Source organism: Podarcis melisellensis, assembly GCF_964234715.1.
Source record: "Podarcis melisellensis genome assembly, chromosome: 4".
Classification (NCBI taxonomy): Eukaryota; Metazoa; Chordata; class Lepidosauria; order Squamata; family Lacertidae; genus Podarcis; species Podarcis melisellensis.
Genome location: NC_138531.1, coordinates 44,272,957 through 44,298,788, shown reverse-complemented (window position 1 = coordinate 44,298,788; position 25,832 = coordinate 44,272,957). Strand labels below are relative to the sequence as shown.

The window sequence follows — 25,832 nt, the reverse complement described above, 5'->3', positions numbered from 1 at the left end:
GTCTCTTCGTCTTGCGGTTTTTTCGTCTTGCGAAGCACGGCTATTAACGGCTTAGCGGCTATTAACGGCTTAGTGGCTTTAAGAAAAAGGAAACAAACTTGCAAGAACTCGCAAGACGTTTCGTCTTGCGAAGCAAATTCGTCTTGCGGAACGACTCAAAAAACGGAAAATTCTTTCGTCTTGCACGTTTTTCGTCTTGCGAGGCACCACTGTATATGTTAACTTTGCCAACTCCACATAGCTCATCAGTTTTTCTTGCCATTGTTCTTTCATTGGGATTTCCTCGTTCTTCCATCCTTGTGCTAACAAGACGCTGTTGTAGCATACATAAATAAGCTCTTTATTTTTCTTGGCAGGTCTTGTCCTAACATCCCTAACAAAAATGCTTCTGTTTTTTTACAAATGTCATTTTAAACATTTTTTTCAATTCATTAGATATCATCTCCCCAATTTTTTTAACCTCTCTACATTTCCACCACATGATACAAAGTACCTTCTTTTTCTTTACATTTCTAACATTTACTTGAACCAGTTTTGTACATTTTTGCCATTTTTACTGGTGTGATATACCATCTATACATCCTTTTCATTTAGTTTTCATTCAAAAGAGAATAGTCTGTAAATTTCAAATCTACCTTCCACAGCTTTTCCCAATCCTCAAATTGTATATTATGTCCTATATCTTGTGCCCATTTGATCATAACTGATTTGACCTCCTCGTCTTTTGTTTCCCATTCTAGCAGAATACCATATGCTTTCTTCAGCAGCTTCACTTCTTCTATAACCTCCTTTTGAAATCTAGAGATTGTATAGCTAAACCCCTTTTTGTTATCTTCCTTGTACATCTCATATAATTGCCTGTAATGCAGCCAACTCTGAAAATGGTCTTTGATTTCCTCATAATCTTTTAATTTCCATTTTCCTTCTTGATCTCTCAGTAAATCTCTATATGTAGGCCACTTCCCCTTTTTACCAAGTGGTTTGAGTAACGAAGCTTCAATTGGTGATAACCACCAAGGTGCTTTTTGTTCTATTAAATCTTTATACCTCTCCCGCATGATCTCCTGATTATATGATTGTAAAATCCTTTATGTACTTTCCCTTTCCCATACCATAAGTATGCATGCCATCCATATTTGTTATCATGACATTCCAAATCTAATGCTTCTTCCTTTTCCAGTTTTATCCAGTCCCTAATCCAGACCAAACATGCAGCCTCATAATACAATTTGAGATCTGGGAGGGCAAAGCCTCCTCTTTCTTTTGTATCTGTAAGTATATTATGTTTAATCCTTGGCCTTTTGCCCCCCAGACAAACTTGTAAATATCCTTTTGCCATCTTTTGAGGCAATCATCCTTAACCATTACTGGGACTGTTGGAAAAGAAAAAGCATTTTCGGCAACACATTCATTTTTATTGCTGCAATTCTTCCTAGTAGGGAAAAGTTCATTCTACTCCATATTTCTAAATTCCTTTTTATCTCGGACCATACTTTTTCATAACTGTCTTTATACACATTTATATTTCTTGCTGTTAACCATATCCCTAAATATTTTACTTTTTATGGATTTCTATCTCAATACTTTGCACCAAATCATTTTTCTCTTCTTCTTTTAAATTTTTAACTAATAACTTGGTTTTATTTCTATTTAATTTGAATCCTGCCATTTCCCCAAGTTCTTGGATTTTCTCTATTACTCTAGGGAGAGAGTTTTTTGGATCTTCTATGGTAATTACTAGATCATCAGCTAAGGCTTTCAACTTAAATTCATTTTTTCCAGTTTTTATCCCTTTAATCTCTTTATTTGCTCTTATATTTCTTGCAAGTACTTCCAGAACCAGGATAAATAACGGTGATAGCGGGCACCCTTGCCTAGTTCCTTTTTGTATTTTACATTCATTTGTTATTACCTGATTTACAATTAATTTAATTAAGAGAAAGTATAAAAAGAACTTCAAAGATGAGGAGGCATAGAGAAGAGTAATCAAGAAAAAGATAAAAGATGAGAAAAGAAAGTGAAGTAATAGATGCCTGTGGAGAGAGATGTTATAACTGTAATGATCTAGAGTTGCCAAGACTTCTGCTCTGCAGGATTCTGAGCTGGATTTGGTATGTAGGTGTGTGTGTATGGTTTTTGGGGGGAGGGCTGCATCTATAAGTATATCTTGGTGGTGTTGGACAGGAAGAGGCCTCAGGAATTTCAGACACATTGTTCCTGTTTTTGATGAAGAACTGGCTTTGGTGTAAATACTTTGTGGCTTAGCTGGTTTGTGGAATGCACTGCTGTTTTAGATACACATATCCAGGAATGACCTCTAGCACCACCTTTAAAATTAAACTTATTATGGATTTTAAAGTTAGAATAGGTAGCATAAAATAAAAATACCAGCAATGCCAATTCATAGCTAATAACATAGATAACTAATAACACAGAGCTAATAACCCTGCAGATTTGTAATCTTGTGATTAAGAAAAAGGCAGCGCTACAGGCACATTCTTTTCCTTAATATTATAATATATATTTGCTTGCACTGCAGTATACGTTATTCATGTATCCAGCAAGGAACTTACAAAATATATAGTAAGAAAGAAAACCAAATTACTAGCGTGTGCCTGCTTTTTAATCACCAACAATAACGTGGAAGCAAAAGTGGTTTGAAATTAAGCTTAAAAAAATAGTTTTAGAGAATGTTCTCTAACACCTGGATTTCTTAGAAGGAAATATTCCTTTGATGAGTCTCCATAAAACCCAGGGCGCTTTATTAGGTCATTGCAGAGACTCTACTCGCAGGCAATTTAACTCCTTGAACTTTGCTCTGCAATTATTTGGCTGTTTGCAAAGAACCTCCTCGCTTTCCCCGAGCCCTCCATCGAAAGAGGGAATGGGGTGGCGAAGGCATGGCAATATATAAATATGGGCATTACTTTTGCCCTGCCCTTGAAGCCGAGTCTGAAGAAAGAGGAGGAAGGAAACGAAAGCAAGGCAACGCAATGCCGCCCGTAAATATTGCGCCTCAGGAGACGGCGGGGCCACATTGACGAACGGAGCACAAAGGCGAGAGCCTCGCGCTTCCGCTGTGTAGCCGGGAGGAGGAGAGCGGGAGAAGGTGGAGTTGGCGCCGGGACTTGGCTCCGCTCCCACCCAACCCTCGCCCTCGCCTCTTCCCTCCCTCAGCGACTCAGGAGCGTCTGCGCCGTTGAACTCTAGCTGCCCGCGCGCTATAAAGTTAAGGGCCGAGCCGAGGGCGAGCACTCCGCTCGGCTGAGGGGCGGAAGCGGCGAGCTTTTCCCGCTCTTTCCAGCCCTCTTTTTCCAGCCGCCTACCTTTGGAGCCATGGCGTGCGTGGAAAGATGCCGCTGCTGCACGGGCAGCCGGCGGCAGAGCAGCATCCTCTACAATATCCTGAAAAGCGAGGAGCAGCGGCAGCAGCAGCAGCAGCGGCGGCAGGCGGGAAGCGAGCAGCCGCCTCCTCCTCCACCACCGCCGCCGCTGCCGCCGCCTCCTCCACCGCTTAGTCCGGGCGGGCACGCGGCGTGTCCCGGCTGCTCGTGCGGCTTGCAGAAGCGCGTGGCTCTGCAGAGCCCGCAGGTGGCGTGCAAGGCGGCTTCGGCGGTGCTGGTGAAGACGCTGCGCTTCGTCAAGAACGTGCCCAGCTTCCAGGAGCTGCCCCTGGACGAGCAGCTGGTGCTGGTGCGCAGCTCCTGGGCTCCGCTGCTGGTGCTGGGGCTGGCCCAGGACCGCGTGCACTTCGAGACGGTGGAGACCACCGAGCCCAGCATGCTGCAAAGGATCTTGACCGAGAAGCGGGCCGAAGAGCAGAGGCAGCAGCAGCAGCAGCAGCTCCAGCACCGGCAACGGAGGCAGCCGCAGCACCATTTCCTGCTGCTGTACAAGACCCAGGAGAAGCTGGCGGCGGCGGCGGCGGCGACGACCTGTGGCAGCAGCAGTAGCAGCAGCAGCAACAACAGCAACAGCAACAGCCCGAAGCTCCCGTCGGCAGAGGAGATCGAAGCCATCCAAAGCTTCCTGGGCAAGTGCTGGAGCCTGGACATTACCACCAAGGAGTACGCCTACCTCAAGGGGACGGTGCTCTTCAATCCGGGTAAGCGCGGGGAATTTGGCGGGAAAGAAGCGCGGGGAGTTGGGGGCGAGACATGGGTCACGGCTAGCTTCTGTTCCCACCATCCGCACTACCATCTTAGCACAGGCACTACCTGTTGGATTTCTTCAGCTGGTTTCCTCCTGCTGCCAAGTAGCTACGAATAGCACAGAAGCTCTGTTTAAAAAGCCTGGGGTGTTTTTTTTTGGGGGGGGGGGGAATAGGTGTCGTGGTAGTTGGTCCTGCCTTCTTGAGCCTTTACTTCTAAAGCTAAGAAAGTAAATGCCTTGCTTGAACATAACCTCAGAAGGTGAATTAGTGTGATGGCAACTCAAGTTTTGTTTTGCTGAGACTCTGGAAAGTCTTAGAGCAGTGGTCCCCAACATTTTTTTTGGCCATACTTCACCTAAGCATCCCCCCCCCCGGGACATATAATTCTTACTATTCAAAAAGAACTCCAATTCAAGTGGAGGAAGACTAAAAGGCCATTAACTCTTAATAACTTGTTCTTGAATTGGCTCCCTTAAAAATCAAATTGCCCCCCTGCTCCGCGTTGGGAACCGTGGTCTTCAAGGGTTTTCATTGCGCTAGCGACAGGCAGACTTGACAAGAAAGGGGAAAGCGTCAGAACTCTCTCTACCTGTTCTGCTCAGGGAAATTTCCCCTCCCCTAAAATATGGGCTATGTAATATCCTCGGTGAGTAACAAAAGTGCAGTAAAGCATACTAGTAGGCTCGGCTTTTGGGGGAGAGAGAATAAAAACAGTTTCCATGTGCTCTTTTAGTTTCCTGTTGCTTAGCCTGGCAGAACAGCATCCAGTTTTATGTTCAGAAAAACAGACTGTACATGGAGCTCCCCCCATAAACCTGTTTAATCATTGGCTGCAAAGCTAAGAATATCTTCATTTTGTCATCTCTCTCCTTCAGAATTTCTTATAAAACAAGGATTCTGAAAGACCCTTGTGAGCAAAGTTTTTCTTGTGCTCTAGAAACTCCCTGTGCTTTGATCAAGTACTTTGTTGTTTAAGGGTAGATGGTGTTTTATTGTGTATTAAATATATAGATTCACTTAGGGACTGAATGATTGTACTGAATTGTACCCCATTTTGAAACGTTCTAAAAAGTTATTTTCAGGGGAAATTGCTACTTTGACCATTAAACTAACACATCTAGTGGATACTAATAATTAACATGTAATAATTTATACTAAATAAATAGCAGTGTAGAAGAAAGGAGAAATAAAGGAAATTATTGGTAATTATAAAAGGGTCAGATGAATTAAGCACATTTTAAAAATTGTTTAAGAAGTCAGAACCAGAGATGCTGCCTTAAGACATTAGAAAATATTTACATTACATTCAGAGCTTTTTTATTTGCATTGTAGAACCTTGGAAGTATGGCTGTCTGCAATGCACATTTTAATATGAATGATACTGGCTGTCAACAGGTTGTGGGCAAGCCTTCTTTTCTCTCTTGCTCTCTCCCTACCATGCTATCTTTGTCAATTTGTGAACATTTTTATTTCTAAAAGCAGATTGGTGAGTTTTATAACTGATAGGTTTAGACATATTTGTTAGAGAAGTTAATAAATTTTGTAGAAAGTGTCATTTGTTCTTAGTAATGGGTGGGCGTGTCCTCTGTTCCCTGAAATGAGCATGAAAAATTCCATTTTGTAAAAAGAAATAGAGTTGCACACTTCAAAACACATGCTTCATGTATTGTGTTTATATTCTTATAGTGGTATGATGACTATCAGACTTGCCTTGCTACTAAAAGTTCAGTGAAGTACTTTTTTGTTCTCCGTTAATTCTGATTACTTTCCAGCCATTTTGCACAATGGAGTAAGTCACTTCCAATTGTGTATATTGCAGATAAAAAGGTATTATGAAGAGAGGACTTAATGTTCATGTGTTTTCTTTTTACCCTTCTAGATCTGCCTGGGCTGCAGTGTGTACCGTACATCCAGGGACTGCAGCAAGAAGCACAGCAAGCCCTAAATGAACATGTCAGAATGATTCACAGAGGGGACCAGACTAGATTTGCCAAACTGAATGCGGCTCTGTCTATGCTTAGATCTATTAATGCTAATGTTATTTCCGAACTTTTCTTTAGGCCTATCATTGGAGCAGTGAATATGGATGACATGCTGTTGGAGATGCTTTGTGCAAAATTATGAAGCCATGTGTGAATTATAACTACATAATAGAGCAATCCAATATGAAATGTCTCACAACAGAGTAGTGTAAAGTATTGTAAAATAAACTAACTTATTGTTTTTACATAGATAGTATTTTTGTATTCAGTAATAAAATATTATTTGAGTGCTCTTAGCTTTTATTAAATACTCATACCTTGAAAAGTTCCAGCAACATATTTCAGCCCTTAAAAAAAGAAAGAACTGTGTAATCCAATGCATGTTACTTCTAAGTAAGCCCCATTGTGTTCAGTGGAGCCTACTTTGGGCAAGTGTGCATAGGATTTAAGTCACAAAGTGCAACTATACATGTTTACTTGAACTAAGTCCCACTATATAGTCAGTGGAACTTATTCCCAGGTAAGTGTGCATAGGATTTCAGTTTAGTTTCCAAAGCAGAGTGAATATTCTTTGGTATATCTTTAACTGAAACTTGGACAAATCTGTGTATTGTGTTCAAAATAGGAAGTCTCTCTTTTCCGTTATGTCATTCATTGTTATGATCCTATATTCTTGGAACGCATGCAAGACCAAATATGGTGTAATGTTCTATCTTTTCATATGTATCCTGACAAGTTATTCCATAATTTTTTTACTTAAGGGACTTTGGATAGACTTTATTATATCAGGAGAAGTTGGACTCCCAAGAGCAGTGTTTGGATCAGGTCAATGGGTGAAGAAGATTGTTTTCACTACACAAGTTATTTTAAAGACATACTGTTTGCATTTATGTAGACTGGAAAAAAAACCTGATATGTAAGTGTTGGCTGCAAGAGATTCAATACCATGTATGTTTCAAGCTGGAACCAACTCTATCCTGTAAACACAGTAAATTGTAACAAAGTTGTAAGAATTGTAAATTAATGCAAACAATTTATTTTTTTCTTGCATGTTGTCTACATAGGCTGAGTCATTTATCATAAACTTGTGGACAAAAGCATCCTTGAAATCAGTGGCGTTAATCTAAAAGTTGAATCATTGTTGCAAGGATTAGAATATTTATGCACTTCTCTTATTTTGTCTTAAAAACATCACATGCTGTTTCTGTTTGCAAACAAATTTCCTTAATTCTATGTCAGTTTACATGGTGCAGTCGCCTTCCAACACAAAACTTGATCATATACCGGTGACTGGTGAACCTTTTGCCAGGTTTCCAAACTACATTTGTACTTCCTATAAATACACCACAGTAAAGTCACTATAAGCTAGATGCAGTAATTAATGGATAGGGAACAAATGATGCATTAAAAATACTGCTGTAGTTATGTCACATGATTTATTGTTGTAAATAATGGGACAGTGAGAGAGCTGAGAAGTTGTGCATCTTCTTCACTCAGGGTGAAGAAAATTCACAACATTAAATTTAAAACCTTACATTAATGGACAAGTGTCATTTTCAATATTGTTAACACCACATAGATACATGCTGCATATTGCTGTTCTGTGCTGCAGCCAAATCTACTGAGTAGTTTTAGAAAAGGACTAAAGTTTCTGTTTGGAACAGAAAGGAAGAAAGAGAATGCAAAATGACTAAATTTTGTAACTAGATACATTTGTGTAGGTGTGATAATAATAGAAAACTACTAGAATATGTACTACAGACCTGCAGAATATGTGACTCCTGAAACCAAATGCTCTCCATCAGCCATGGGTGTGTAACATGCAACCAGGGAAATAAAATGTTTGCTGACAGCTTGAGATCGGGGTGATTGAGCACGAGGAAGACTGATAAATATCTCACAAGTTTGACAGGCATTGATGAATGTTTTTTTAATTGCATACAAATGCACAAAGGTTAGGTAAATGTCCCTGTAATGAACATATGTTTTCTTATTAAATTTAGGGTTAGGGTCTAACTCTGGATTTGTGTAGGGTTTACTCCTTTAGCCTTTTCTTTTCCCAAAGACATCTCTCAAGGCAGATGGGCTACTTTCCCAGGTTGATAAGACCCATCTGCCCCATATTATGTTGCTGTTAATTAGACATCCTGAAACCTGGACAAAGTTCCTACCAGCTAGCACATAGAACACTGTAATTAATATGCATATGTTGATAACTTGCTCTTATAATTTACCATTCCAGCAAGAAAGTGGCATGCAACATTTTATAATACAATAAATAGGAATTATAACCCTGGCATTGATGGGTTACAAAGGGGGACATAGGGAGACACATTCACCTCTGTCCTATAACAGAAACTAATGAGTATAAGCTGACTTACACACAGATTGGGACCCTATACACACTTATATGGAAGTCTGAAATAGATTGAGCTTACTCTGGAATAGACATATATGGGTTTGTACTGTCGGCTACTCTGTGAAACTGGAATCTGCACACAGTAGGGTAGTGCTCTATGCCTCTAGCAAACAGAGTTGTGTTCATGGTTGCTGGGCTATGAACCATACATGCAGCATATGGTCCCTGCAAATTGACATGATATTCAATATACACTTTTCTCATTAGTGCTATAAACATCTTGCAGTGCAGATGCCACTGTACGGTTGGCTGCAATCCAAACAGGTATGCTCAAGGGCTTGGATATTACCTTTTTCCCTTTGAATGGCAGAGCCCATGTATCACAAACGGTATTGCAGTTGGGGTGCACGCGCATAGGCTGCTGTTAAAGAAACTCAAGCCCAAACTTGCCATGGATACAGGGCACTCGTCATGTGGTTCTTTTCATCTTGGCCCTAGATGAATTCAATTATCTCTGGGCTGAGTCCATTGTCTCATGAAGCTCTGGTATAAAAGATACAATGCACTACAGTAATACCATTATTAAATATAAAATACACTATACGCTCAAATCTAACAAATAGTAGAAATCCATGCAGCTTGTAACAAAAGTTCACTTTAAAATCTAATTCTTACTAAAGCAAGATTAATGCAATACAGCACATAGTTTGTCTTTTAAAATAGTAACACTTCCCTCCCTTGTTGCAGTCCTCATGAAAAGTCCCCTGACCCATGCTGCAATTAGCTATGGGTTGTGGGTGAGGGGAAAGCACCCATTAACTTATTTAATTTGTTTGGCTTGGAAGGGATATACAGTACAGTGGTACCTCGGGTTGCATACGCTTCAGATTACATACGCTTCAGGTTACAGACTCCGCTAACCCAGAAATATTACCTCAGGTTAAGAACTTTGCTTCAGGATGAGAACAGAAATCGTGCTCCGGCAGCAGGAGGCCCCATTAGCTAAAATGGTGCTTCAGGTTAAGAACAGTTTCAGGTTAAGAACGGACCTCCAGAACGAATTAAGTACTTAACCCGAGGTACCACTGTAACTCCTTTCCCTGCACGCTGGGAGCCTTATGAAAATTGGCTCCATCTTCATTAAATAAGCAAAAACCACCGATGTGATTGCCAACTATGCATTTAGCATCACATGTAGTTAGGCTGTTACTTATGAAAATAATGTGACAACTAGCTTGGGTGAACTCCAACACCCCCCTCCCCAAACCACTAAGCTACCTCATGCATGGAGACATGAAAAATGGGACAGATGCTATGCTAACAGAATCCCTATCCTGTTCTAAACACCTACTGTAATTTCAGAAAACCACACTCACAACATGGCACAAGGTGAATGGACTGGTTAGGGCAATAGAATCCTGGTAGACCACCATGCCATCCCTACATCCCTCAGACTGATCCTGCTTCTGCCCATAAAAGCCAAGTGGACATAACTTAGACCAATATACCACACACCGACAGACTTCATTCTGTGACATGCACTAGGTAAGCACTTTCATAAATTGCTAGCAGTTTCAAATAAACTCCAGTTGATTTTTTAAAACATGACAATCAGACCAGATGCTACTTGTAAATAATAATTAGAGAAAGTCCAGGGAACTTCCTCAAATGATGTGTTATTAAAAATGCCAGATTGTACAAACAGCTAACTCACCCAGAAATACTACCAGTGTAACCCAGTGCTAGGCATGTATACTCAGAAGCAAGTCCACTGAATTCAATGGAATTTATTTCTAGGTAAGTATGTTTAAGATTGCAGCCTTCATGTATAATTCCAAACTACATATAAAGCATCCCATAAAACTAATTGTGTCAAAGGATGACATAGATAGATTTGGAAAAATAACCCAGCCCAAGGACAAATTTGCATCAGTTCTGAAATGTCAAAACAGAAATGCCTGGGATATCTGATAAGTAAACCCTGCTTCCTTCTGATTCATTCTGGCTCCTTTTCAATTCTTTCTAGTTTCTGTCTCCCACACTGCCTTCTGACTCATGAACTCAAATTCTGAAAGCTATGGCCTCTAATTTCCCACCAAATAATGTGGGAAAGGTCCTATACATGAGAGATGGCTAACCCTTGGGCCAACCCTCTGGGTTTCACATGCTAGCAGCCTGTGAGAACAGAATGCGGCCCAGCATTTGACCTGATCCAGCAGCGCTCTTATGATGGCAGTGGCAGTAATTGCCCCACTTGGAACTTTTTTTCACAACACTGAGATACAGAGTGGCTAGTGCTATGTTGCTTTCAGCACCCCCACCCATCCCTGCCATTGCTGCCAGCCTCTGCACAACATCTGGTAAGTAGGGGGCGGGGTCTACCAGGGTGGTACTGGATGATGGCATGAGGCGATACTTTGGCCACTGTGGTACTGTGTCTTCATACTCTTAGGATCTAGTTAAAAGTTAAAAGTTAAAAGGAGATAGTTAAAAAGGGGAGTAATTTTTATAGAAAAGGCTTTTTGTGTCTTGCCATCTGCTTAAAAATAAATAAACAAAGTAGCTTATATGTTCAGGAAGCTTTTTCATTGGCTTTCAGATTTCTGTTAAACCTATGAGATGTAGATTGGTTAACATATCTTAAATGCAGAAGAATGTAGTTTCAAATATGATTCCCAAGGCGTTGCTGTGATTTTACAATAGCTATATAACTAAGAAGCTCCACATAGTAACTAAAACATGAATACAACTGCACCAATTATTCTGTGCATCTGAGGATGGGAGTACTTCATCTAGTGGATTTTCTTGGTATTGCAGTTAATGTTTTAACATTTTTCAAGAAACCTCATGTGAAAAATGCTTACATTTAACATGCCACCCAAAGCATTAGGTGATAATTGGAGAAATATATTTGCTGCAGAAAAATCACACTGTAGATTACACATTACCCTATTATAAAAATTCATATGGAAGTAAAATATAAAATGGATTAGTTTTGAGAATAGCTACCAGGTACTGTCCTTACATAACATGACAAATCTTAAAAATAAACAGCAAGGTAAACAAACTCTTTCTTACATGGTTTTTTAACATTAATTCATCCAAGTGAGATTTTGAGTTCTGCCAAACTCCTGGAGAATAAATCTTCATGCCACAAAGTATATGTAGAGGCACATCCTGGTACACACATAATTTGGCTGTTGTTTGTGTGTCTGAGACAAAAGCACCATAAAGCTGAATGGAGTTCATAAACACCCCCCCACCCGCTACCTTACAATACTGTGTCTTTATTATTTAAATAAGAAATAAGAACACAGAGGGGCCCCTGAACCTAAGCACTTTGGTAGCAGCTGTCAGAGCTGAGTGATGGGTAGCAGGTTTGAGATGAGATGGGAAAGGGGAGTCCTGGGACAAGCCAGTAGTCAGGAATGAAGAGGAACTAAGAACCAAAGGACAAACCAGGAAGCAGGAGCAAGCCAGAAGTTAGGCCTGAAAAGCAACCAAGAAACACATCAGAGGACAACTTTGTTGCTCAAGGAAGGATTAACTGCAATCCTCTTGTACTACTTCCAGTCTAGGAGGAACCAGTAGCCAACTGGTGTGGACAGGGTCAGTCGAGGACTTGAGAAGCTCCCACCTGAAGTTGTTGCTGTTGCTATTATTATTTATTATCTGTCCTTCGCCAGGTCACAGAACTTAGTAGTTTATCACATGGGACAGCTGTCCACAGACCCCAGCAGCTCCTGACAAAAGCAATGCAGTGTTGACAGTGACAAGCAACATCTGCACTCACAAATATAGTTAATAATAATAATAATGATTCTCCAGCATACTGCAGGGTTCTTTCTTTCTGCTGCCCCATCCCATTCTGGTTCCTTCTTCCATTCTGGTGCCCAGTACACTTTACTAAATAGGAGGCATGATGATTAGGGCAAGGTAGAATTTTGTTTGTGTAATCAAACAACAGTGATATGGAAAGTATTTATGAGCAACTAGTACATCTATTCACTAGTACGTATTAGCAACTGATCTTCCTTTGCATTGTTGCTCGTGTCTACAGCATTTTACTGTATTGTGTGCTTTCTCCAATAAGTATGCGTTCCTAGGGAATTTAAACAGAAAAAAAAGATGTATGAATGCACCTCCTATTTAATTCATGCTGTTTTCTGACACAACATTCAATCCTCTTCTGCAATGTGTGTCAAGTGGACTTCAGGCTTCTGGATCACAAATGCTTTTCAAAAACCAAGGGACAAATAAAAAGAAAAGATTTATTTAGAAGAAAAAACTGTAATTCCTGCAGTACAGCAAATAAATCCTAAGCAGACTGCAAAGAGCTCCACAGGTATTTCTTCAAACTGCTGGCCTAACTAGGTGTTAAAGGGGACCCACAGCTGCCACTAACTCAACATGTCCCTTTGTGTGCTTCAGTAATGTCTAGAAAAGTGTCACATGTAGCACATACACACACACACACATATATAGAACACCCAAATAACTGTTAAAGCATATGACTTTTCTCAAAGAATCATGGGAACAACTGTAGTTTGTTGGGAACTGTAGCTTGGTGAGGGTGAAACTAGTCCCTAGGTTCTGGGATGGGGGAATAATGGGCGAACAGAAATTGCAGCAGGCTGCAACAGTCAAACACTTAATTGTGGCTGTGTTGTGTAGTTCAGACGCTAATAGCCCTTCATGTTGTTATATTTCCACAATGAGTTACTTGGAGAGAATCACAAGATGTGTAAGCAACTCCTACAAGCAGGCTGCTACAAACAAGTTCAGCACTCAGTAGCAAGAAGCCCACCCCTTTTTTCATTGCTGGTATTCCTTTCAAAAACAGGTTGCTATTACTGAAGTGTCCAGAGTCAGCAAAATCTTTTATTTCTGCCAGATAAACAAGTTTTCTCTTGCCCTTCTGTGTCTTTCCTGTTTGTGTGTCACGCACTTCCTCCTCCCGTCTGATTTCTCGACTCTCTCCCTTTAGTTCCACACGTTGATTCACCCTCGGAGGTTGTGCTAAGCGGAGCGGAGCAGGTTCGGTTATGGGAAAAGTCCTTGGCAAAGCCTGAACAACTTGTTTGTTTTTGCCTCCCTGTTCTGCATTTTTGGTACAGACGTCTCTGGGGGAGCTGGGATTGTGAGTACTGTATTCACTTTTAACTATAATTGAATAGGGGGCATATTGCAGCTGAGTTTACTGTACTAAGAGCTTTTTGCAGCTGAGGGGAGTGTATAATCTACTTGTACCATCAAGTGAAAATGTAAGATTATTATTTTATTTTTTATTATGTATTCAATTTGTCTACCACCCACACCTGTAAGGTCTCAGGGTGGTTCACAACACAAATGTTGCAATATACGAAGCACAAAATACATAATAAAAATAAACAAAACAATTAACAATGCTTATGTGTATACACACTAATAAACCATATGTTCCTCAATGAAAGCCCCTAAACAATACTCCAGCCCACAAATCCAAAAATCCTGATGAGTATATGATATTTTACAACAATTTAAAACAACCCCACCCTCCAGATAAAAGAGCACCCACCCAAGTTAAAACCTTAGCTTGCTCAAAAAATAATTTTAACACAAGGGAAGAAGAGGCCCACTGGGTCAGACCAAAGGCCCAGCACTAGTCCAGCATTTTGTTTCCCATAAGAGCCAACCAAAAGCCTATGGGAAGCCCTGTAGCAGGATGTGTTTCCATGGGCGTAGCCAAGGGTGGGTGGGGGCAATTGCCCCCCAGATCAAGTAAACCAATAGAAATAACTAACTGACCAATCACATAGGTTCTCCCCCCAAAAAAAATCCTGGCTACGCTCATTCCCACTATGGTTCCCCAGTCCTTGATATTTACAGGCATAGATTACCCTGGAATCAGTGCTTTCTTCTGGGGGACGCAGGGGTACAAATACACCTAAACATTTTGTGAATCTAAGTTCTGCCTCATTGAGGAGGGGTAGTATTTCAATATGAGTAGGAAAACGAGAGTACCCCTAAACATTTTTTTTTTTAGAAAAAAAGCAGTGTCTGAAACTATATGCATAATTGTAGAAGCTTCTGTGGCAATCCTTTAATTACAATTGAGAAAGTGAGAACTGTGTGTATGTGTGCATTGCAAATTGCATGGGGCTGCCAAATCTACTGCAAATTACTCAGAGAGCTACTGGTAGATCCCGATCACATTTCCTTCCACTTATAGAATATCATGGAGTGCCTGGCACTGAGTTTCATTATCATGGTGTAATATTTGTATTCATAGTTTCGTAGAAGTTGGAGTTGGAAGGGACCATGAGGGTCATTTAGTCCAACCCCTTGCAATGCAGGAACGTTTTGCTCAAACCCATGATCCTGAGATTAAGAGTCCCATGCTCTACCAACTGCGCTGTTTGGCACACTATGTTGGGCTGTTCTGAGACAAAGTATTTTAGTTGATTTAAACACAGAAAAATTATAAGAAAACAACTTTAGAATCAAACTATTATTTAGTCTTATCTGAAACATCTGGGATATGTATAGAGCATAGCTCTGAAGATATATATATATATTTGCCTTCTAATTGCTAGATTCTCTGCAAGTGTTCACTATTAGGAAAACTTTAACTTGCTCTAGTTCAGCTAGGTGAACCCCATGACTTTCCTTTACTTATATTTGGTAGATTATAAAGGTTTAAAAACTGCTATCTGAAAACACTAAACAGTAGACGGGGGGGGGGGAATCTAGTTATGGGCATATCTAATTGATCATTTATTCACAAAGCATTGAAATCCCAATGCATTGAGACAATGCTCTTCATCAGGAAAAACTACAAAAAACAAGTAAAAAAATAAGATGCAATGATTCCTGAACTGTCAGACAGAAAGGTGAAGTGATATGATGGGTAGTTAATTCTCTAATTGCTTTATCTTAATGACAGATCTGTTTTATCAGTCACTTACAAGATTGTCTGATTGATAATCCTTAGGCATTCCTTCTTGATATATTTTCTTTTAATACAAAAAGTTGATATGAATGAGGCTTTTCAAGTTAATTCTTATTATTTGTTTTTTTAAAAAAACAGTCCAGCACCTTTATAGCATCAGTTCAAGTGGAAATTAGCATTCAGAGAAGAATCCTGAATGAGTACAGCTAATCTCTTTTGTTTGCTGCATTCTCAAAGTAGACACTTTATATCTGAAGTTAAATACTATAATTATTCCAGACCTTTTCCTTCACAAAGAGCTCAAGCTTTTATTTCAAGCATATTTGCAATGGAGAGGGAGAAAAGAGATAAAATTGCAGTCATTTGCCTACTGACAACTCATAGAACCATAGAGCTGTAGAGTTGGAAGCAACCCTGCAATGCAGGAATCTCAACCAAAGCATCCATGACAGATGGCCATCCAACCTCTGCTTAAAAGCCCCCCAATGAAGGAGAGTCCATAATCTCCCGAGGGTGTCTGCTCCCTGTTTAGTTGGAATTTCCTTTCTTGTAACTTGAAGCCATTGGTTCAAGTCCTACCCTCCAGGGCAGGAGAAAACAAGCTTGTCCATGTGACAGCCCTTATGATATGATTGTTGTTGTTTAGTCGTTTAGTCGTGTCCGACTCTTCGTGACCCCATGGACCAGAGCATGCCAGGCACTTCTGTCTTCCACTGCCTCCTGGCGTTTGGTTAAACTCATGTTAGTAGCTTTGAGGACACGTTCCAACCATCTAATCTGTCGTCTCTTTCCCAGGCTAGATGTACTCAGCTCCCTCAACCATTCCTCATAAGGCTTGGCTTCTAGACCCTTGATCATCTGGGTTGTCCTCCTCTGCACACATCCAAACCAGCTTGTCCATATCCTTCTTAAATTGTGGCACCCAGAACTGGACACAGTATTCCAGGTGTGGTCTGAACCACCCCGTTCTGGGCTGGCATGGTGGGAGAGGAATCCAAGGCAGCAGGGCCAGAATGCTGAAGCAACCAGCTTAGGCATCAGATTCTCAGAAGCAGCAGTAGCCTTAGGTGTTCATCCTGAGCCTCTCAGCTATTCCCTGCTGTTGCTGAGTGGTTTCTCCTGGGCTGCTAATCTGGTCTGCTGTTTCAGGTGTGATGGAGGAAGCTATTTCATCACCAGTGTTTTAGGAAGATAAAATTAGCATTCCAACTGGCTTCTAGCAGTGAAATTGGGAGGGGCTGCCATCTTGTCCTTCACCTCAGTCACCATGTCTGGGGCTGGTCCTGTAGTGCAAAGATAGTTCCTAAAGTGCTGCTAGAGATGTAAAGGTAAGGCTCACAAACTAGAATTGCCTAATAGGCGGCCATTGCAGTTGCTGCAGAGCTGGCTACATACGTTCTTTCTTCCTACTATTCAGCTGAGAGGTAAGTCATGTTTCACACAGCATGCCTGGGACTTGGTTTTCCAGCCCAGATGCAGATGTCAAGTGTTTTCTCATCAATCTCTTTCCCAAGAACTAGTAAAGCACCTGGCTGAGTCTAAGGTACAGTAGCAGCTGGCAACTCCACCAGCTTCCCATCTTGATGCTGCCACCATGGGGGCAAAACATGGGGCTCCATTACAGTGGGGGTGGGGTACTCAAATGGAGGTGCACAGCACTCAGATTGCAATGCAAGCTTCTATAATATGCTAAGCATATTTAATTGGAGAATACATGTTTGCTGTTATCAAAAGGCATGAAAGAAATTAGTTACGCCTTATTAAGCATATCGGCTCAAGCAGAAGCATTACCCTCTGGAGGGAGTCTCAATGGCACTTTGATGTCGAGTATCAAACCAGTAAGAATGTGGCACCTGCTCTAGGAGCAGAATCAGACGCAAGGGAGCTTAACTTTTTATTTTGTTTCTTGGTGTGGTATTTCATTAACACCTCATCAAAGCCTCACTTGAATACACAGTGTTTCTCTTCCATACGAGATTTACAATTATTAAGCACTTTCACCTGAGGTTTAAGGGAAGAGGGATTAAAAAAAATTACATTATTTTTAAAAATGACATGTAAGAAATACTTGTAATATTTTGAAGGCCAGGATTCTAGCTGGACAATTGAGGAGGAAAATATGAATATATTCCTCTTGCTCTACCACAAGACCAATGAGAACATTTTTTGTTCTATAGAAATCTAAACAGATTAGATTAAATAGATTGGTGTGCTTGTAACAGTTCCTTAGAAAAATTATTTTCATGCTAATCATACGAACTGCTATATTTATTTTATATAGTGCAATATTTATATACCTCCTTCATACGTCAAAATTAAACTAAAAATGCAATAAAATTCAGAATAAAATAGCATCTACCTTGTCATTGGCAGGTAACTAGTAGAATTTAACTAGTATTAATGGCTAGCAAAGGCCTCCAAGAATAAAAGTGTTTCTCAGCAAGTGCTGAAATTACGTTACTTTATGTGCTTGCCTCAATTTAGAGGAGTGGTGGTTTCTTGGGAAGGACACCACTACTGAAGAGGCCCTTCCTCTGGTCATTGCTAAGATACCTCTGCAGGTTGCAGGACTTATGTCTGAGTCATATGACAAAGCTAACATGTGGTGAATTACTGCTTTAAATTCATTCACACTGGAACTACTCTACATGGTGAATTACCACCATACAGAACCTCCCATTTTCACATCTTGTCATTCATCTGCTAGTTTCCTTTATCCAGCATGATAAGAAATCCAGCAGAATCTCACCCCAAATCACTGATGTAACTACAGGCTTGAGAATTATGGTGGCGCTGTGGGTAAAACCTCAGTGCCTAGGACTTGCTGATTGTAAGGTCAGCGGTTCGAATCCCCGCGGCGAGGTGAGCTCCCGTCGTTCGGTCCCAGCTCCTGCCCACTTAGCAGTTCGAAAGCACCCCTAAGTGCAAGTAGATAAATAGGTACCGATTTCTAGCGGGAAGGTAACGGTGTTTCCGTGTGCGGTGCTGGCTCGCCAGCTGCAGCTTCGTCACGCTGGCCACGTGACCTGGAAGTGTCTTCGGACGGCGCTGGCTCCTGGCCTCTTAAGCGAGATGAGCACGCAACCCTAGTCGGACATGACTGGCCCGTACGGGCAGGGGTACCTTTACCTTTACCCACTATACCTTTCAAAGTACATTGGAAGCACAATCTTTCCCACAGAGAATTCTGGGTTCTGTGGTGTTCCCTTAACAGAACTACAATTCCCCACAACCATTAACAAACCATTCTTTGAAGGTAAAACAGTACTTTGAATGTGTTTTAAGCTCATGGTAGAGACAGTGGTCCAATTAGAACCCCCAACAGTGGTTAATCCTAGAGGTTTTGAAAGAACAGCCCAGGGTGTTTTTGGGTTGTGTTAACACCAGCAATATTCAATGTGATCCGCTGTCGGTATGAAGGGGATGAATTTCCTTTGGGTCTCTTTAAATCTTTGTCTTCTAATTGTGGTTCAAGCCTTTCACTTATGAGAAAGATGCAACACATCCCCCTTTCCCCATTCATGCTTTTATAGCATATTCCCCACTAAGTGATAGATCTATGCTTATTTCTCAGTGTTTGAGAACTAGTAACACTCTGAAGCGATCATCCTCCCTGCACTGACTCTTCAGAGAAAGTGCCTCAGGCAGTTCAAGGCCTTCATTTTAGTCGAGACTTTGTAAACGGCATCTGCTCCACGTGAACTCATTAATGAAGGGCTCTTACCAAAGTGTCCCTTAGTGCTATCTTGAGACTCACCGCCTCTTCAATATGCTCCTAAAGCTACTACTTTGGAGCCACCTACAGGAAAGGGCATATGTAGTCAATAGCAAAGGGCACTTTCAATGGGTTTCTTACTGTGCTATTCAGTGAAGCCCCCGCTGTTGCTTGGTAGCCTTCTGCTGAATTAGCTGGGCAGTTTGCATTGTGAAAAACCAGCTACATAAAGATTCTTGCCTGGCTAAAGCTGGACAATTAAGCAGACAGGGCAGCGGTTTGATTCTTTAGCCATTGAGTCTTTGGCATGCTAGGAAGTCCAACTGGAGGGCACATTGACAAGGAAATAGTAGATTCTCAAATTCTCCCATCTTAATAGGAACAATACTTACTTTATTCGCTTCTTTTGCTTTTGCTTTTGTGAAACTCAAGAGTACAATAAAAGGCTTTGTAAATAAAAGCCTTTGTGGTTTACAGATACAGTTCCCTATGGGCGGCTCCAACTATTTGGGGTTTGCAACACGCTTCTGCAAAGGTAAATCCTGTCTAACCTTTCAGAGTTCTTTGAGAGTATGGTTTGAGGTGATCCAGGACACATTATGTACTGGGCTTTCAAATAGTTTTTGATAGAAGTTCCTCACTGAAGGCTACTGAGTAAATGTAGCAGTCATGGGATAAGAGGACAGGTCTTCATGTTGTTGTTGTTTAGTTGTTTAGTCGTGTCCGACTCTTTGTGACCCCATGGACCAGAGCACGCCAGGCACTCCTGTCTTTCAGCTGCCTCCCGCAGTTTGGTCAAACTCATGCTGGTAGCTTCGAGAACACTGTCCAACCATCTCGTCCTCTGTTGTCCCCTTCTCCTTGTGCCCTCCATCTTTCCCAACATCAGGGCCTTTTCCAGGGAGTCTTCTCTTCTCATGAGGTGGCCAAAGTATTGGAGCCTCAGCTTCACGATCTGTCCTTCCAGTGAGCACTCAGGGCTGATTTCCTTAAGAATGGATAGATTTGCTCTTCTAGCAGTCCATGAGACTCTCAAGAGTCTCCTCCAGCACCATAATTCAAAAGTATCAATTCTTCGGTGATCAGCCTTCTTTATGGTCCAGCTCTCACTTGGTTAACATGCTGGCAGCAGACAGTAGGAACAAATAGGCAATTCTCACAGTGTTCTAAGAAGTAGGGTCTGTATTAGGATCTGTGCCTTTTAACTAATTAAAAAATTATCTATAGTTAGGGGTGAACAGTGAAGTGGCCAAATTTGCTGATGACATCAAATTGTTCAGGGTGGTAGAAGCTCCAGAAGTATTACTCCGCGTGTCACCCAATAAAGCTGAATGTTGGAAGAGTCAGGACAGACAAAAGGAAATAGTCACACAGCATACTGTTACACAACAAGATATGGTAATGTCCATCAATTTGTATGGCTTTAAAAGGGATTTAAACAAATTTATGGAGGATAAGGCTATCAATGGTTATTAGCCATGCTGACTATGTATCAGAGGTGGCATGCCTCTGAACACCAGTAACTGGAACTGGAGGTTACTGACAAGGAAAGAAAATTTTGGGCCACAGTGGATAGCTTGAACAAAATGTTGACCCCAGTGTGTGGAAGCTGTACATGTTGGGAATCATTAAAAAAAAGCCAATATTCTAATGCCTTTATACAAATTTATGGTGTGTCCACATTTGGAATACTATGTACAGTTCTGCTTGCTGCACCTGAAAAAGGATATTGTAGAGCTGAAAAAAGGTACAGAAAAAGCACAGCCAAAATGATCAAGGGGCCAGAGCAACTCCCCTATGTAGAAAGCTACAATGTTTTCAGTTTTCTTAGTTTATAAAAAAACAGGAGGGCAGTGTCATGAGAGAGATATAAAATAATGCATGGTGTGTTGAAAATGAATAGGGATAAAGAATTGTCTCACCATACTAGAACTTAGGGTCATCAAAATAAGCTGAATGTTGGAAGGTTTTGGAATAGCAAATACCTTTCAACACAGTAAAAAGTATCTGCAAAGTATTGTTCAGCTGAGCTACTCCCGAAGTCTTCACCTTTGGTTCACTGGTATATTGCCTTGTCGATCACGATGTTATTTCAATACCGGTATTCATCAATATGGCGATTTATTGCACAGCCTTAGTGTACTATTGTGCTCATGTCCTGCTTGTGGATTTCCTGTAATCCAGTTGACCATTGTGAGAACAGATTGGTGGGCCAGAGAGGCCTTGGTCAGAACTAGCAGGGTTCTTCTTACGTTCTTATGTCTTTTTAGTGGGTCATGTCATCCATGAAAATGTGTTACTGCTTTCTCTTTACTCCACTGTGAGGAGTACTGTTTCATCCATCTTCCTACTTCATCTGCCTAATATCACTCCAGCTATTTAAATCCTATATCGCTGGCCAAATGAGTCATTTCCACAGTTTCTATTTTTGGGGGGCTTGTATTGATGCTTTTGAACTGTGGTGCTGGAGGAGACTCTTGAGAGTCCCATGGACTGCAAGAAGATCAAACCTATCCATTCTTAAGGAAATCAGCACTGAGTTCTCACTGGAAAGACAGATCCTGAAGCTGAGTCTCCAATACTTTGGCCACCTCATGAGAAGAGCAGACTCCCTGGAAAAGACCCTGATGTTGGGAAAGATGGAGGGCACAAGGAGAAGGGGACGACAGAGGACGAGATGGTTGGACAGTGTTCTCGAAGCTACAAACATGAGTCTGACCAAACTGCGGGAGGCAGTGGAAGACAGAAGTGCCTGGTGTGCTCTGGTCCATGGGGTCACGAAGAGTCAGAAACGACTAAACAATAGCAACGTATTTCACCCAGTCGTTCACTTATTATTCATGTTGTGCCACATCTAGTTTCTTTGGACTCGTGTGTTTCCCATGCCATCCTTGGATTGCCTCATATTCCCAGACAGAAATAGGGATTCCTTATGCTTCTACTATCTTATTCTTATCCCAGGGTTATTTTCTACCTCTATCTCTGCTGTGTCCATTCTTGACTCTTTATAACATCCCTTTTCTCTTTCATGTTCCCAGCATTTGCACAAGTTCATTTTTGTAACTGTAGGAGGAAGGAAATTGCCTTCAGCCAGCGATGCTGGAGCACAGTTGAAAAGGGACTTCTACTACTATTATGGCCAGCATTAACCATGCTGGAAACTTGCCCTCAAGTAACATTTCACTTCATCTGCCATGACCTAATATGTTTGTTTTTGTTTTCTTTTGGAAATGAATACAAAAAAGTTATATTTAAGGTTAGATGCGATATGTTTCTTGACTCCTATTTAAAATCACTAGGTTTTTTAATCTGTTATAATTTAATTAAGCTACAATTGACACTAGAAAGAGAAAAGGGTAAATTTCAATCAGAAGTGAAATGCAGAGGATTACAACCATCATATATACCAAGGTTGTGCTTTAAATTGCTCTCATGTGTCTGAGAATAATTCATCAGCACTATGGATGAATACACACTATGTGAACAGAATGTATATTATCTGCAAAAAAACACACCCTTGAAAAGTACTGTTGGTAAACATATTGGGATTAAAAATAGTAACTAATGGACCCCCCTACATATGATGTTGTATGTTTCTTTAATATTTCCTAATTTGCTGGTCTCTAGGGTGATTCAGACAACAATGTTGCAACCCAGCAATATTTATTTATTGTTTTATTCCTCCTTTCTTCCCAGAAGAGATCACAGGGCACCTAGCAACATGAAATGATACAACAATACAAAACAATTAACACATCAGCCAAACAGTTTCATTAAAATAAAAGCAGTTAAAATATCTGGTATGGGTCCAAACACCCATGGGCGTAGCCCGGCTTCATGTTGGCGGGGGGTTGGTGGGGCAGAACCTCAGTTAGTTAAGTATTTTTAATGATTTGCTCTTACTTTATTTAGGGGAGGGCAGCAAACACTGGGCAGGGAAACAAGTTGTTTAAGCTGCAGAGCTAAGCAAAACGTTATTGTGCCAGAATAAACACTGTTGGCTCCTTGTGTCACCTGACAGCAGCTTAGTGAGAATTGGCTGCCAACTCCTAGGGGCTGAGCCCTTTTGCTCACCCAATATTTTGGGAGGGGAGAGGGCTGGGGCTCCCTAATGTCTGAAATAATCAGGAAGTGGAGGAGGCCAAGGGCCCGGTCAGTGGTGGCAACAGCCGCATTGAAACCACCTGTTGCTGCATTTGACTCTGCCCCGGCTCCTCCCGACATGCGCATTATATCATGATCGGCTCCATCCCAAACTCCTCTCGCAAGTTGGCGCCTCTGATGATAATGCAGGCTTCTGGGGAGGGGATTGTGGCTGATTTGTTTCTCGCTGGTCGCTTTGCTGAGCGAAGCCATGGCTCAACCTGCACTTGTGGCTTAGTTTCCCCAGACAAATTACGAGTTGTAAACCAAGAACAAGCCTTGTTTACAGTTGATGGTTAGTGAACCATGCAAAAGGTTTAACAGCCTACATTCCTAATGCTTCACTGTGCTGCTTGACTTTGTGAGTTTAAAGTCTACTACTGGGGGCTCTCTCCAGCTGGAGAGTTGAGTTTAGCCCTGTGTTTCTAATCTAGGCACCAAGGCTACAGGGATTCATATTTTTCCTCCCACATATATTTAACCCAGGCTGTTGTGGCTGCTTGGAGCCCAGTAAGACCAGCACCGGAAGCTAAACACCTGATCCTCTGCAGCATTTCCCCTTTGCTTCTATCAGCCTTCGCTGGGACAGAGACAAGGGAGTCAACTGTGAATCGTCTAGCCTGGTAAGAAGACCCCCCCAACTGCATTTATTTGTTGTCTTTCAACTTTCGTTTTGCTCTGTACTTGCACATTGCATTTAGATCATTTATTATTATTTATTTTCAATTTGTGTGCAGAAGGGCAGTTTTGTATGCGTATAGGTTCTGTGTGTGGAGAGGGGAGAGTGATTAAAAACGTGTGGGGGCCTGGAGTAGGATCATTGACCCCATTTCCATTTCCCATTTCTGTGCATTTATTGCACATGGATTTCAGGAAGTATGAAGATGGCTACTTTGTGGGGCTTATTGAAACAAAAACAAAAACCATGTTCCAAGTCGTTTGCTTCCATATTGTGGTTGCCAGACATCATGAGGTGGGGAAATAGTGCTCAGTAGTTCAACTCTGAAGTAGTCTAGGATGCCCATTACTCACTGGTAGAATATTCAACCATGTTTTCAGTTCTTCAGGTTTTACTTTAGTCTCTCACCTGTATATGCACCCCCCACCCATTTTACATAATCCATCTAGAAATGAAATAATATCTGTTCTTTGAACTGAGCAAGAAATTCATCTTGGAGAACGGTACAATTACATTTTAGGTAATACAAAGGGCACATGCAAGATGACTAAAAGTGGGAAAGAGCCTGTTCTGCCCATCAAAGGCATTATCTACATTGTCACTGAGAGGGGAGGAGAGGTCAAATTGGCAGTTCCTTTTGAGGAAGAATGGCTAAGGTGGTACATAAGACAGTGGCACATAGAAAATTGTGGAGTTTTTTTGCCTGATACTTATTGATTCAGAGAAGTGGCCTGCAGATGGCACTGTTCACTAACTGTACTCTTTCTTTAAACCCAAACATGACATCTGCATGTTGTTTTGCTAAAATTATTATTATTATTACTATTTCCCTTGGGATATATTTACTTTGTGCATCCTGAATGACAACTGGAAAGTAGAGAGTGCCTTCGATATGAAGGAGGGAAAAGGGAAAGAAATAAATCTTAATAATAATAACTACTACAACAAGTACCTAGATCTAGTGTTGATTTTAACAGCTATGTGTATTGCATTAGTCATGCTGTTGTGATGGTATACTTCTAAGGGGGCCAGTAGGAAAGTGAAACAGTGCTCCTACACCTTGCTATTATGCAGAAGACAGAAATGCTGGGAGGCACAACTTTTCCCTTTAAGACAAGCTATGCTTGTCAAAACTGCTTCTTCTGTACAGCTATCAAAGGTGCAGAAGCCCTGCGTGCTTCTTTGTTCAGTGGCAAGGATTTTGTGGTGCAGTCATGTAGGGTCCACTTCTTTTCCTTCTGAAAGGGGCGGGGGTTTGGGGAAAATAAATGAGAATCCTGTTTATGAACCATATGAGGTCTTAGAATATACAGTATTCTTTTCCCCCCAAAATGACTTCTGATATCTGGGAGAAACAAACCATGAACCAGAATTCAGACACAATGCATTCAAAGCATGGGGCTATTTCCAGTAGTGTGGGGGCATCTGAGGGTGGGGGCAGGTGGGGGAGTAAAGCAGCCACAGTTTTTTCACTGCGCACCAGCACTCTCGCTCATTCATGCTTAGCTGTGGTTTGGCTTAACATTATGTGTGAATGAGCCCAAAATATTTCAAAATCCACCCAGGACAAAACTCTGCAAAACAAACTGTAAAAACAGAACCACTAAGGTGTTTTGTTGTAACTCTTAAATTTAGTCCCATGTCTTTTGTGCTCAAAAGTATCTTGCATGGTTTCCACCACATGGTTTAGTTTTGAACATTTCTTGGTCCCCCATCTTTCTTGGCACCCTCTTTTTCAATCCAAAGTCGTTGCCGGCCTCTGTCTGTCTTGAGAGACAATGGAGTGCACCTCTGGGGGTGAAGTCAAACTGCAATGTTAGAAACACCAAAGTAACCTCTTGGGATGTTTTCTTAATACACTCACATCAAA

The 25,832-nt window shown here is 41.3% G+C and overlaps 1 protein-coding gene and 1 long non-coding RNA gene across 3 annotated transcripts in view; both read left to right on the top strand.

Annotated features, from left to right (window-relative positions):
- Window positions 1-2,621: 2,621 nt before the first annotated feature.
- NR0B1 (nuclear receptor subfamily 0 group B member 1) lies at window positions 2,622-7,235 on the top strand. The gene is made up of 2 exons (XM_081908841.1): window positions 2,622-4,105; window positions 6,033-7,235. Exons 1-2 carry the CDS (start codon window positions 3,337-3,339, stop codon window positions 6,275-6,277), a joined length of 1,014 nt encoding a protein of 337 aa, XP_081764967.1. The 5' UTR covers window positions 2,622-3,336; the 3' UTR covers window positions 6,278-7,235.
- Window positions 7,236-13,370: 6,135 nt separating this feature from the next.
- Window positions 13,371-25,832, top strand: part of LOC309368708 — a 105,980-nt gene continuing 93,518 nt past the window's right edge. Inside the window, exons 1-3 of one of the 2 annotated variants that reach the window (XR_014167877.1) lie at window positions 13,371-13,634; window positions 19,618-19,675; window positions 23,770-23,906. This is a non-coding gene — a long non-coding RNA (uncharacterized lncRNA). The remainder of the gene's footprint in view (window positions 13,635-19,617; window positions 19,676-23,769; window positions 23,907-25,832) is intronic. The other variant, XR_014167878.1, reaches the window with a different exon arrangement.

What these genes read in the sequence shown, in the direction of transcription:
- NR0B1 (XM_081908841.1), top strand. Translation starts at nt 3,337, where the DNA reads ATGGCGTGCGTGGAAAGATGCCGCTGCTGCACGGGCAGCCGGCGGCAG. An exon ending in GACGGTGCTCTTCAATCCGG is followed by an intron (nt 4,106 to 6,032) that starts GTAAGCGCGGGG and finishes TTACCCTTCTAG; the next exon opens with ATCTGCCTGGGCTGCAGTGT.